A 12,859-nucleotide genomic window follows, 5' to 3' on the forward strand; every position below is an offset into this window, starting at 1 on the left:
TAACATTCTTTTTACTCTCCCTACATCTGCTATGTGTTATCTGGTACGCACCTCTGACCCTGATATTCAACACAAGAATAAGAACAACTGCATCCTATTCAGCTGGCTACTTGCACTTTAACTCCAAATGATCAGTGGCTGTTGAATTAGCATGTGCCAGGAGCAGAAATTGCTGAGGCAGCATCAGGACTATTCAAACAGAGCTCTTCCACCTTCTTTTACATTTTGGATAATTAAGCAGGTCTCTAGGAATAAGCATGTCAGCAGAGTATATTTAGGAGAAAACTTTTATATAGACCAGGGTTAGGCTTTCCTGAAATAAAACAAGTCTAATATTGACTCATAACAGGAAGAAATTTGACAACAAAATATTTGTTTTTCTTACTTACTGAGTCAATACATTGTACATCTACATAGAGAATCTGTATCATTCCCTGCAGAAACATTACTCTCTAAAACATTGGAGGCCCAAACTCTGGGTTAGTAGCATCTTATTCCAGGACTAATCTTATTGACTTTGATGGAGCTATTCATAGAATCATAGAATCATAGAATATCAGGGTTGGAAGGGACCCCAGAAGGTCATCTAGTCCAACCCCCTGCTCGAAGCAGGACCAATTCACAGTTAAATCATCCCAACCAGGGCTTTGTCAAGCCTGACCTTAAAAACCTCTAAGGAAGGAGATTCTACCACCTCCGTAGGTAACGCATTCCAGTGTTTCACCACCCTCATAGTGAAAAAGTTTTTCCTAATAGCCAATCTAAACCTCCCCCACTGCAACTTGAGACCATTACTCCTCGTTCTGTCATCTGCTACCATTGAGAAAAGTCTAGAGCCATCCTCTTTGGAACCCCCTTTCAGGTAGTTGAAAGCAGCTATCAAATCCCCCCTCATTCTTCTCTTCTGCAGACTAAACAATCCCAGCTCCCTCAGCCTCTCCTCATAAGTCATGTGTTCCAGACCCCTAATCATTTTTGTTGCCCTTCGCTGGACTCTCTCCAATTTATCCACATCCTTCTTGTAGTGTGGGGCCCAAAACTGGACACAGTACTCCAGATGAGGCCTCACCAATGTCGAATAGAGGGGAACGATCTCGTCCCTCGATCTGCTCGCTATGCCCCTACTTATACATCCCAAAATGCCATTGGCCTTCTTGGCAACAAGGGCACACTGCTGACTCATATCCAGCTTCTCGTCCACTGTCACCCCTAGGTCCTTTTCCGCAGAACTGCTGCCTAGCCATTCGGCCCCTAGTCTGTAGCGGTGCATTGGATTCTTCCGTCCTAAGTGCAGGACCCTGCACTTATCCTTATTGAACCTCATCAGATTTCTTTTGGCCCAATCCTCCAATTTGTCTAGGTCCTTCTGTATCCTATCCCTCCCCTCCAGCATATCTACCACTCCTCCCAGTTTAGTATCATCCGCAAATTTGCTGAGAGTGCAATCTACACCATCCTCCAGATCATTTATGAAGATATTGAACAAAACCGGCCCCAGGACCGACCCCTGGGGCACTCCACTTGACACCGGCTGCCAACTAGACATGGAGCCATTGATCACTACCCGTTGAGCCCGACAATCTAGCCAGCTTTCTACCCACCTTATAGTGCATTCATCCAGCCCATACTTCCTTAACTTGCTGACAAGAATACTGTGGGAGACCGTGTCAAAAGCTTTGCTAAAGTCAAGAAACAATACATCCACAGCTTTCCCTTCATCCACGGAACCAGTAATCTCATCATAAAAGGCGATCAGATTAGTCAGGCATGACCTTCCCTTGGTGAATCCATGCTGGCTGTTCCTGATCACTTTCCTCTCATGCAAGTGCTTCAGGATTGATTCTTTGAGGACCTGCTCCATGATTTTTCCAGGGACTGAGGTGAGGCTGACTGGCCTGTAGTTCCCAGGATCCTCCTTCTTCCCTTTTTTAAACATTGGCACTACATTAGCCTTTTTCCAGTCATCCGGGACTTCCCCCGTTCGCCACGAGTTTTCAAAGATAATGGCCAATGGCTCTGCAATCACAGCCGCCAATTCCTTCAGCACTCTCGGATGCAACTCGTCCGGCCCCATGGACTTGTTGCACGTCCAGCTTTTCTAAATAGTCCCTAACCACCTCTATCTCCACAGAGGGCTGTCCATCTCTTCCCCATTTTGCGATGCCCAGCGCAGCAGTCTGGGAGCTGACCTTGTTAGTGAAGACAGAGGCAAAAAAAGCATTGAGTACATTAGCTTTTTCCACATCCTCTGTCACTAGGTTGCCTCCCTCATTCAGTAAGGGGCCCACACTTTCCTTGGCTTTCTTCTTGTTGCCAACATACCTGAAGAAACCCTTCTTGTTACTCTTGACATCTCTTGCTAGCTGCAGCTCCAGGTGCGATTTGGCCCTCCTGATATCATTCCTATATGCCCGAGCAATATTTTTATACTCTTCCCTGGTCATATGTCCAACCTTCCACTTCTTGTAAGCTTCTTTTTTATGTTTAAGATCCGCTAGGATTTCACCATTAAGCCAAGCTGGTCGCCTGCCATATTTACTATTCTTTCGACTCATCGGGATGGTTTGTCCCTGTAACCTCAACAGGGATTCCTTGAAATACAGCCAGCTCTCCTGGACTCCTTTCCCCTTCATGTTAGTCCCCCAGGGGATCCTGGCCATCCGTTCCCTGAGGGAGTCGAAGTCTGCTTTCCTGAGGTCCAGGGTCCGTATCCTGCTGCTTACCTTTCTTCCCTGCGTCAGGATCCTGAACTAGAATAGAATAAGGTGCAATTCACTGTGAGTAAGAGTATCAGAATCTGAACCTAAATGCGAAGGTTCCTTTTGAGCTTATCACTTCAAAACCCTTCTGATATTTTCGCTACTCGCAAAGAGGAATTAGAATGGCTTATTTGGACCCTGTTGTGGAAGAAATAGGACTGCTGTCTTGCCTGCCAAGAGTGGAATGATTAAAACTTTGGGAACTGCCCAAAATAGAAACAGAATCTGTTTGTTTGTTTCTCAGACTTTTTGTCCTTTCTTCTTCCTTTGATTGGTGAGGTGTGAGGGAGTAGCCTCTTATAGTCCAATAATTCTCAAACCCACAATTTGAATTTTGAATTAGTCATACAGTGCTATTTGCCGAACAATGTGGTTGACCTATGTGATAATCTGCAATGTTCTGTAGTATTCTACAAGACCCTCAAACTCTCCTCTGCCATATTTGATTCCCTCTGCAGCTGCTATTGAAGTATTAAAATGCAGATTTGAGAACTTGGCAGTGAGGCAAGGAGTGTGTCTTATTGCCTGTTTATGGCTGCCAAAACATGTCTGTCCCTTGGTGGTTGACAGTAAAGCATATGGTATTTATGCAGGTCCCAAGTGCAAGAGCTCATTGTACCAATGCGTCTGCCACAATTTTAAAGTGATGGACTCACACCAAGAAAAGCTGTTCTGATAATGGTGATAGATCAGTGCATCTAGGTACAAGACCATCATCTGGGCTACAAATGTGGGAATACTTAGTGACTCAGATTTTTTTCTTAAATGGCTGTGCTTCTTCACTTGCCAAGTATATAGCTTTATGCATATCTGTATTTATATTTCACACCATTGACCAGGGAAAAATAGGTGCGGAATATGCTAATTATATAATTATAAGAGTATAGTACACTCACATGAAGGATGGTGAGGAAAAACTCAGTAGAACTCATGTTACGAAATAAAAATCCATGAATGACTTTTAGACTGCAAGCTCCCCATTCTGACTACAGTGCCAGCCAGTCAAAGGTGAATTCAGATGACACTGTGAAGGGGACCTGTTTTCCTGTTCCCAATGTGTGCCTGTACATCTAATAAATGTATGTTTGGAGTAGGCAGTTTTTTATTTTACTAGCAGGTTAAGATACAGTTCTTAAACAGGTGAGCTTCTCACCCAAAATCAATTTTTTTTAAGAAAGGGCATACTGAAACAACAAGGGTAGCAAAGAATTGTAGAGGTATTATAAAGGATGTGTCGAAAGAATAGTAAATATGGCAGGCGACCAGCTTGGCTTAACAGTGAAATCCTTGCGGATCTTAAACATAAAAAAGAAGCTTACAAGATGTGGAAGATTGGACAAATGACCAGGGAAGAGTATAAAAATGTTGCTCGAGCATGTAGGAATGAAATCAGGAGGGCCAAATCGCACCTCGAGCTGCAGCTAGCTAGAGATGTTAAGTGTAACAAGAAGGGTTTCTTCAGGTATGTTGGCAACAAGAAGAAAGCCAAGGAAAGTGTGGGCCCCTTACTGAATGAGGGAGGCAACCTAGTGACAGAGGATGTGGAAAAAGCTAATGTACTCAATGCTTTTTTTGCCTCTGTCTTCACTAACAAGGTCAGCTCCCAGACTGCTGCGCTGGGCAACACAGCATGGGGAGTAGGTGACCAACCCTTGTGGAGAAAGAAGTGGTTTGGGACTATTTAGAAAAGCTGAACGTGCACAAGTTGCATCCGACAGTGCTAAAGGAGTTGGCGGCTGTGATTGCAGAGCCATTGGCCATTATCTTTGAAAACTCATGGCGATTGGGGGAAGTCCCGGACGACTGGAAAAAGGCTAATGTAGTGCCCATCTTTAAAAAAGGGAAGAAGGAGGATCCTGGGAACTACAGGCCAGTCAGCCTCACCTCAGTCCCTGGAAAAATCATGGAGCAGGTCCTCAAGGAATCAATCCTGAAGCACTTACATGGGAGGAAAGTGATCAGGAACAGTCAGCATGGATTCACCAAGGGAAAGTCATGCCTGACTAATCTAATCGCCTTCTATGATGAGATTACTGGTTCCGTGGATGAAGGGAAAGCTGTGGATGTATTGTTTCTTGACTTTAGCAAAGCTTTTGACACAGTCTCCCACAGTATTCTTGCCAGCAAGTTAAAGAAGTATGGGCTGGATGAATGCACTATAAGGTGGGTAGAAAGCTGGCTAGATTGTCAGGCTCAACGGGTAGTGATCAATGGCTCCATGTCTAGTTGGCAGCCAGTATCAAGTGGAGTGCCCCAAGGGTCGGTCCTGGGGCCGGTTTTGTTCAATATCTTCATAAATGATCTGGAGGATGGTGTGGATTGCACTCTCAGCAAATTTGCGGATGATACTAAACTAGGAGGAGTGGTAGATACTGTGGCAGGTAGTGATAGGATTCAGAGGGACCTAGACAAATTGGAGGATTGGGCCAAAAGAAATCTGATGAGGTTCAACAAGGATAAGTGCAGGGTCCTGCACTTAGGACGGAAGAATCCAATGCACCGCTACAGACTAGGGACCGAATGTCTAGGCAGCAGTTCTGTGGAAAAGTACCTAGGGGTGACAGTGGACGAGAAGCTGGATATGAGTCAACAGTGTGCCCTTGTTGCCAAGAAGGCCAATGGCATTTTGGGATGTATAAGTAGGGGCATAGCGAGCAGATCGAGGGACGAGATCGTTCCCCTCTATTCGACATTGGTGAGGCCTCATCTGGAGTACTGTGTCCAGTTTTGGGCCCCACACTACAAGAAGGATGTAGAAAAATTGGATGGAATCCAGCGAAGCGCAACAAAAATGATTAGGGGTCTGGAACACATGACTTATGAGGAGAGGCTGAGGGAACTGGGATTGTTTAGTCTGCAGAAGAGAAGAATGAGGGGGGATTTGATAGCTGCTTTCTACTACCTGAGAGGTGGTTCCAAAGAGGATGGTTCTAGACTATTCTCAGTGGTAGAAGATGACAGGACAAGGAGTAATGGTCTCAAGTTGCAGTGGGGGAGGTTTACTTTGGATATTAGGAAAAACTTCTTCGCTAGGAGGGTGGTGAAACACTGGAATGCGTTACCTAGGGAGGTGGTGGAATCTCCTTCCTTTGAGGTTTTTAAGGTCAGGCTTGACAAAGCCCTGGCTGGGATGATTTAATTGGGGATTGGTCCTGCTTTGAGCAGGGGGTTGGACTAGATGACCTCCTGAGGTCCCTTCCAACCCTGATATTCTATGATTCTAGGACTGAGTTTGCAGCATGTTAAAAGTCATGAAAAAATCTATCTTTTGGCTCCCTCCTGACTCTGCCTATATTAATAAGTGGTTTGGTTAATCTGAAAGATAGTTCCCTGAGTAGGAGACTTGGGTTTCGGGCATCACATCAAAATTGTATGTGCTTAGGGAACACTCCTGAAGTGTGTGTGGGCTTGGGGGTTGGCTTTTCTTCTTCTTCTTCTTCTCCAGAGATTGGAAATTATTTGTGGTGGAATTCTTCTAGTTATGAATTATTTTTTTACAACTGTTAAATAAATAAATACTATGGGCTGATTCATCCCCAAGTAGCCAGCATTCACTTTTTCTTTCTTATCTGAAAGAGTGTTGCAAGTACCCAAATACAATAATTGTGCCATTTGTTTGTCATGCCCTTTTTTGACTATGGGTTACTCAGTGGATGTCCAAAATGATCCTTAACCACATTGTATAAAGCTCAGAACTGTAATCCTAAAATAATTATCTTGATAAGTGCTCCTCAGTTGCCACCGGGCAATAACTTCATCCCTGTCCTCTTAAAAGGAGTTTAAAATGAAGACACAAATTTCATATTCTTATTTAATTTTGTTGAGAGTAAACTAAGAAAATAATATTTTAAATAATTCCATGCTGGCCCCTGTGAGATATCAGCATAATTTTATGTAAGATACCTTTATTTAATATGCATTTATTGATTAATAAAGAAATACATTCTGTTTGTAAACCAAATGATTGGTCCAGTGGCACAAAACAATAATGCAATGAAGCCTCTAATTCATTAAATTGGAATATAGGGATTGAATTACTAATTTATGTTGGTTTTCATATCATGTTATAAATTATACTGTTCTAAAATGTAGGAGGAAAATATTCCCCATGATGGTGGTTACCTACAGTTCCAACTAGTAAGGTTATATATGACTCCAGGGAGATGAAGTAGGGGGAGGCACTGGAGATTTTGCAGACTGACATGGTTCCCCAGGAATTTAGTGTAGTATATGTTGCAATAGCCACAACTTTAAAAAATAAATATCAACCATTTTTTTAAAAACACTGGAGGTTTTGTACAGAGGTCATTGTTAGAAACAGGTAGTTATTGGAATACTGGCCTGTGAGATAACTGAACAAGAAGGTCAAGTATTAGAAAAAATTAACAGGGGGAGAGAGAGAGAGAGAGAGAGAGAGAGAGAGAGACTTCATAAATCTTAAGTGGTTTCAGTTTTTTTCTATCCATCTTAGCTTTTTATTCAGGAAAAACATGCGTTAAAAACCTCATCTTCAGTATTTCACAGCCTGTTGCTCATGTCTCCCCTTTTGTGATCTTTTTTAGCTAAAGAGTCCCTTACTTAAATGCCTCAGAAACTGCTTGGAGAAACCAACAGAAAGACCACTTGAATGTATGGATTATCTTCAAAGGTTCCATATTGCTCTTGGATCTCAGCTCCCTAGTACGAGACAGGCTGGAACTCCTTAAATATCAGACTTCAGCCCTGTGAGAGACAGGCAAACCAACCTCCTTCTGAGAACTGCCAGTGTTTCAGTGCCCCATTCTTTCAAAAACCTTCTGTTTGTTTGTTACTGATGTACAAAGAGAAGCTTCCTAAGTAACAGGAATATTTAATGGAATCCTTTCTCAGATGCACTGGCAGTTAGTCATTTCAGTGATCTAAGAGGGAATGTGAGGTGGTCTTCCCCTTTGTTAGATCACTCATAAGTCTTCTTTTGGGGCTCTGCTTTGGAAATCAGACATGAATGTTCTATTCTTGCACAGTGATTACATGCAAAAAGGCAAAATTTGCAAGGTTTTAAGAGTGGCCACTAATATTCACATAGATGAACATCTCCAATATAAATACTACAAATGGACCGACGTTAACAAGAATCTATGAAATGACATGAGAATGTTGATGAAACAAGAAAATCACCAGTAAAATGGCACCATAGGAAGGATACCACTATGATGAGACTATTTTAAACCACAGGAAGGCTCTCTTTCTCTCTAGCATACACATTCATTTCTTTCTTTTGATTTCTAGTTGTATTTTGGGTCATCCCTTACCTGATTCACAAAAGGAAAGAGCAAGATTTTATTTAAACTATCCAGGCTTAAATTTGAAATTGTTTCAGTCCTTCATGGAGAGATGAAATTCAAACTTCCTTTCGTAGTTAGATGAATGGGCTCAGCCTTGCCAGGATCATAGCACTGCCTGAGAGTTGCTGAGCTCTCACAACTCCCAGTGAAGTCAGTGGAAATTGAGGGTACTCATCACCCCTGAGGATCTGATCATCACCTGCAAGGATTGGAACCTAAGATTGGTTATTTTTTAAAATGGGAAGTAAACTTACATGGAGCATGAACCCCCAGTTGTGACACTGGTATGGCAACTGTTGTGTCAACAGAGAGACATACACACCACAGATTCAGGGTTCACTGACCACAGGAAAATTGTTTGAGTATAACGTTCACAGAGGACATGACTCCCTGTCTAGCTCATGGCCAGAAGGAAAGGTCTGTGTTGGTCCAGAACTACAGTGATGCACTCAGGTAGGTCACAGAACGGTCAGAATCTAAAACAGACATACACAACAGACTTTTGCTACAGCACCACTTTTTGCTCACCACCTACAATTTTCAGTAGTAATACTTCTGACCAGATGATGTACAATGCATTGCCTTTTTGTGCCCAGTTTTTCAGTTTTAGTGAGAGAGGCAGTGGCCTTGAACAGTATTTTCTAACATGTTAACCTGCTCCATTGCTGATCAAACTGTGAGCAAGTTTTACACTCGAGTGGGGAGACGTGTCTGGGCTTTGTTCTATGTGTACATCTTGGGTTCATGATGGGGGTTTCTGAAGCCGTTGTTTGTGAAGGATAATCATTTTTCCCTCCAAAGTCCTATCAAGTACTACAAAAATACATGACGCTTTTTTGAGGGCTTTATCTCACCAGAGCTGCATGATATATATTTTCTCCTGAGACTGATGGTTAAACACCATAAACCTTGATTATTTCTAAAGGCTCAGAGAGGCTCCACGATCTTGAGCCCCAGTTTAAGCTGATTGTCCATAGTGAGTTTCAGGCTTATCTTTTTGTGCCTTATTGACTTGAGGAGTATTTAAGAGTGTTTGCATAAAATAAAAACTATAAATGCAAGAAAGGTGCCAATTATCAAATGTGAACCAGATTCTGGAGTAACAAAGCATTCACCTTTCATAATAGATTTGGCCCTGTTGTTCTTTAATTCAGCCAGGGAGATGACGCTAATATGTTTTATATTTATTTTCCTGGTCAATATAATTTTAATCAGTTTTCTTACTAAACAACTGTTTTTCTCTTAGGGTTCTGATACTCAAGATAGAGCAAGATGCAAAGTATGTACAGCTGAGGTAAGTCTCTCAACTGTTCTTTCCATGTTTTCAAAAAGTATTGGATTAATGGGTGAAATTAACAATTTATAACCCATGTGTGAAAGGGATTGTAGTCTAAGTAGTTGCCTATGTGTGTACTGAATGTCTAAATATATGGTATAGGTACTATACTCTACTATACCAGTGTGTACTATACCAGTGATTCTTGAATATTTCCAGTCCATGCATCCATATTAAAAATGTAATTAACGCTGTGACCATCTCCCTCCATCCTCTCTCTGCCAGAGGACGAGCCTGCAGGTCTTTGACTGTTATCCCAACACACACGATATACTGCAATCTGATCTCTTTCCTCTGCTACAGTTCTTTGTATGAGACCACCTACCTTTTGTGGATGTGCATGCTGCTGCTATCCACTCCAGTCTGCCTCCTTCTATCATAGACAAACAGCAGTGGTAGAATTCCATAAAGTAATATAGGTGCATTTGTATCACAGGGAATAAATTCTCATTGAATGTTCATGTCCAGCCCAATCCTCTGAGAGGCTTCCATTGAAATCAGTTGGATCAAGCATATCTTTGGGAAATGACACTGTTACGAGCCGCTTTTAATTTATTAATTAACTCTTTCATGTGTGTCACATAAACCATAGCTACCATTATCTTTTCCCCTCCCGCACATCATTCCCACCCCCAGCCAATTCCTCACTTTCCCAGTTGTAATTATCAGTTCAGCCACATGCAGCCCTGTGTGTTCAGAGCCCAGATGTCTGAGAGTCCTCTATTCCCGATTTCACTCAGGATCAAACAAGGCACTATTATGTATGGCAGTGTTTCCCAAACTCAGGACTGCCGCTTGTTCAGGGAAAGCCCCTGGCAGGCCGGGCTGGTTTGTTTACCTGCCGCGTCCACAGGTTCGGCCGATCGCAGCTCCCACTGGTCGCGGTTCGCCGCTCCAGGCCAGTGGGGGCTGCGGGAAGCAGCGGCCAGTACATCCCTCAGACCGCGCCGCTTCCCGCAGCCCCCATTGGCCTGCAGCGGCAAACTGCGGCCAGTGGGAGCCGCGATTGGCCAAACCTGCAGACACAGCAGGTAAACAAACTGGCCTGGCCTGCCAGGGGCTTTCCCTGTCCAAGCAGTGTCCCAAGTTTGGGAAACACTGATGTATGGCATAAGGAATATTGCACTGCATCCAGGATAGGGATGCATCAGGCTGCATGTATCCAAGTTGAAAACAATGAAGCCACTTTGAATACGTAAATGGTATAGTGAGTTGTGGCAAGAGTAGAGGTAAATTGCCTATCATTTTAATCCTTCTAGAATTGTTTCCATTTTAGCAATAGCATGACAAATCCATTACTTTTTTAAGCTTCACAGTAGCTGGACACTTGGGAATAAATGTGCTCCAACTAGCACAAGAAGGTGAAAACTGTATCTTCCTGCACCAGTGGTGGCTTTTGTGCCAAGGGGGCATTTATTCCAGGGGAAGAGTAGAAGGTATTTCACCTCCGCCTTCCCTAGTGATTTACACCAGGGTGTGCGATAGGGGTTCCTCAAGTGCTGAATCCTCCAGGTACCTTGATCTCTCCCTCAGAACATACGGGTTCAGTTTTCGGGCAGGTTACTATTCATAGAATCATAGAATATCAGGCTTGGAAGGGACCTCAGGAGGTCATCTAGTCCAACCCCCTGCTCAAAGCAGGACCGATCCCCAATTAAATCATCCCAGCCAGGGCTTTGTCAAGCCTGACCTTAAAAACTTCTAAGGAAGGAGATTCCACCACCTCCCTAGGTAACGCATTCCAGTGTTTCACCACCCTCCTAGTGAAAAAGTTTTTCCTAATATCCAACCTAAATCTCCCCCACTGCAACTTGAGACCATTACTCCTTGTTCTGTCATCTGCTACCACTGAGAACAGTCTAGATCCATCCTCTTTGGAACCCCCTTTCAGGTAGTTGAAAGCAGCTATCAAATCCCCCCTCATTCTTCTCTTCCGTAGACTAAACATCCCCAGTTCCCTCAGCCTCTCCTCATAACTCGTGTTCCAGTCCCCTAATCATTTTTGTTGCGCTTCGCTGGATTCTATCCAATTTTTCCACATCCTTCTTGTAGTGTGGGGCCCAAAACTGGACACAGTACTCCAGATGAGGCCTCACCAATGTCGAATAGAGGGGAATGATCACGTCCGTCGATCTGCTGGCAATGCCCCTACTTATACATCCCAAAATGCCATTGGCCTTCTTGGCAACAAGGGCACACTGTTGACTCATATCCAGCTTCTCGTCCACTGTAACCCCTAGGTCCTTTTCTGCAGAACTGCTGCCGAGCCATTCGGTCCCTCGTCTGTAGCGGTGCATTGGATTCTTCCGTCCTAAGTGCAGGACTCTGCACTTGTCCTTGTTGAACCTCATCCACCCAATGGACTAGTGTTGCAGTCTTTCAGCCTACCTACCTGCCATCTACTCTGCTTCTGCTGTATCTGATATTATGGTGATGGGGACCACATAAGTATCTAGATAAAGTGGAGTTTTTGCCCCTCAGGAATTCTGTTATGGACCAGCCAGCTATAATTGATTAATTTGGACCTGGATTTCCATTAATACAGACTCAGTCATTTCTCAAATCTTCCTCTCATTCCCTCATCATTCTGCAGAGCAGATTATAGACTTCAATCAGGGCTCCATAAACCAACAGTTTTTAGATGAGCCCTTGTATAATGGAACTTGGAATCAGAAACCAGGTGCTGCATCTACATACCTCAAAGGAAAGGAGCTTATTGCTATTCTTCTCCATCCCCCCCTTTTATAAATGGTAGTCCTGAGTGAATACAGCCAATGGGAAGGAAGAAAGAAGTCTTAACATGTAGGGTCAGGGTAACTGCACTTAGGAACTGGTTCAGAGCAATAAAAGATGTTGACAGCTAAAAACAAAAAATAGGAGCAAGGAGAGTACAATGAAAAAGTGGGGTAAGCCTGTGACTCCCCAGTAAAGTTCCAGGCGCCCTTTAAGGGGCAGGTTCCAGGCAACCCACAGTCAAAAAGCAGGTGGCTGAGATATACACATGAAGGCGTTCTGATGATGCTAAATATAGGAAAAAAACAAAGTTCAAGTGGTTTCTGAAGTCATAGCACCCTTGAAATGGATGTACAGACTTGAAGTTTTCTTGTGTTGTGTTCTACAAGCTTGAATAATATCACATTTTAACAGATTTATTTAAAAAAATCATATACAAAATACCCCTCTGCAGTGCACTTCTATTTTTATAAAATCAGCTTTTTGTAGATGATTTTTGCTATTGCAATTTTGGCTCCAGATACTTATGAACAGCTCAAGGTTTTGACGTCTGATGTCTCTGCCGCTGAGCATCCATTTCATTCACATAATGCCAACCTACTGGATAAATGTTGTAAAATATTCAATAGCATTTTCCCTCACATTTTAAAAATATAAGTAATGGCCTCAGTATCACAGGTATGAAACACAGCTTTCTGGTGCATCGT

The 12,859-nt window shown here is 43.1% G+C and overlaps 1 protein-coding gene across 2 annotated transcripts in view; it reads left to right on the top strand.

Moving 5' to 3' along the window:
* The window catches only part of LOC125640838 (uncharacterized), a 197,797-nt gene that overhangs the window by 34,371 nt on the left and 150,567 nt on the right, over positions 1-12,859 (top strand). For both annotated transcript variants that reach the window (XM_048859855.2, XM_048859856.2), the window contains one exon: positions 9,330-9,377. In XM_048859855.2, coding sequence (XP_048715812.1) covers positions 9,330-9,377 — 48 coding nt within the window. The remainder of the gene's footprint in view (positions 1-9,329; positions 9,378-12,859) is intronic.

The sequence above is a fragment of the Caretta caretta genome, chromosome 8 (assembly GCF_965140235.1).
Source record: "Caretta caretta isolate rCarCar2 chromosome 8, rCarCar1.hap1, whole genome shotgun sequence".
NCBI classification, from domain to species: domain Eukaryota; kingdom Metazoa; phylum Chordata; order Testudines; family Cheloniidae; genus Caretta; species Caretta caretta.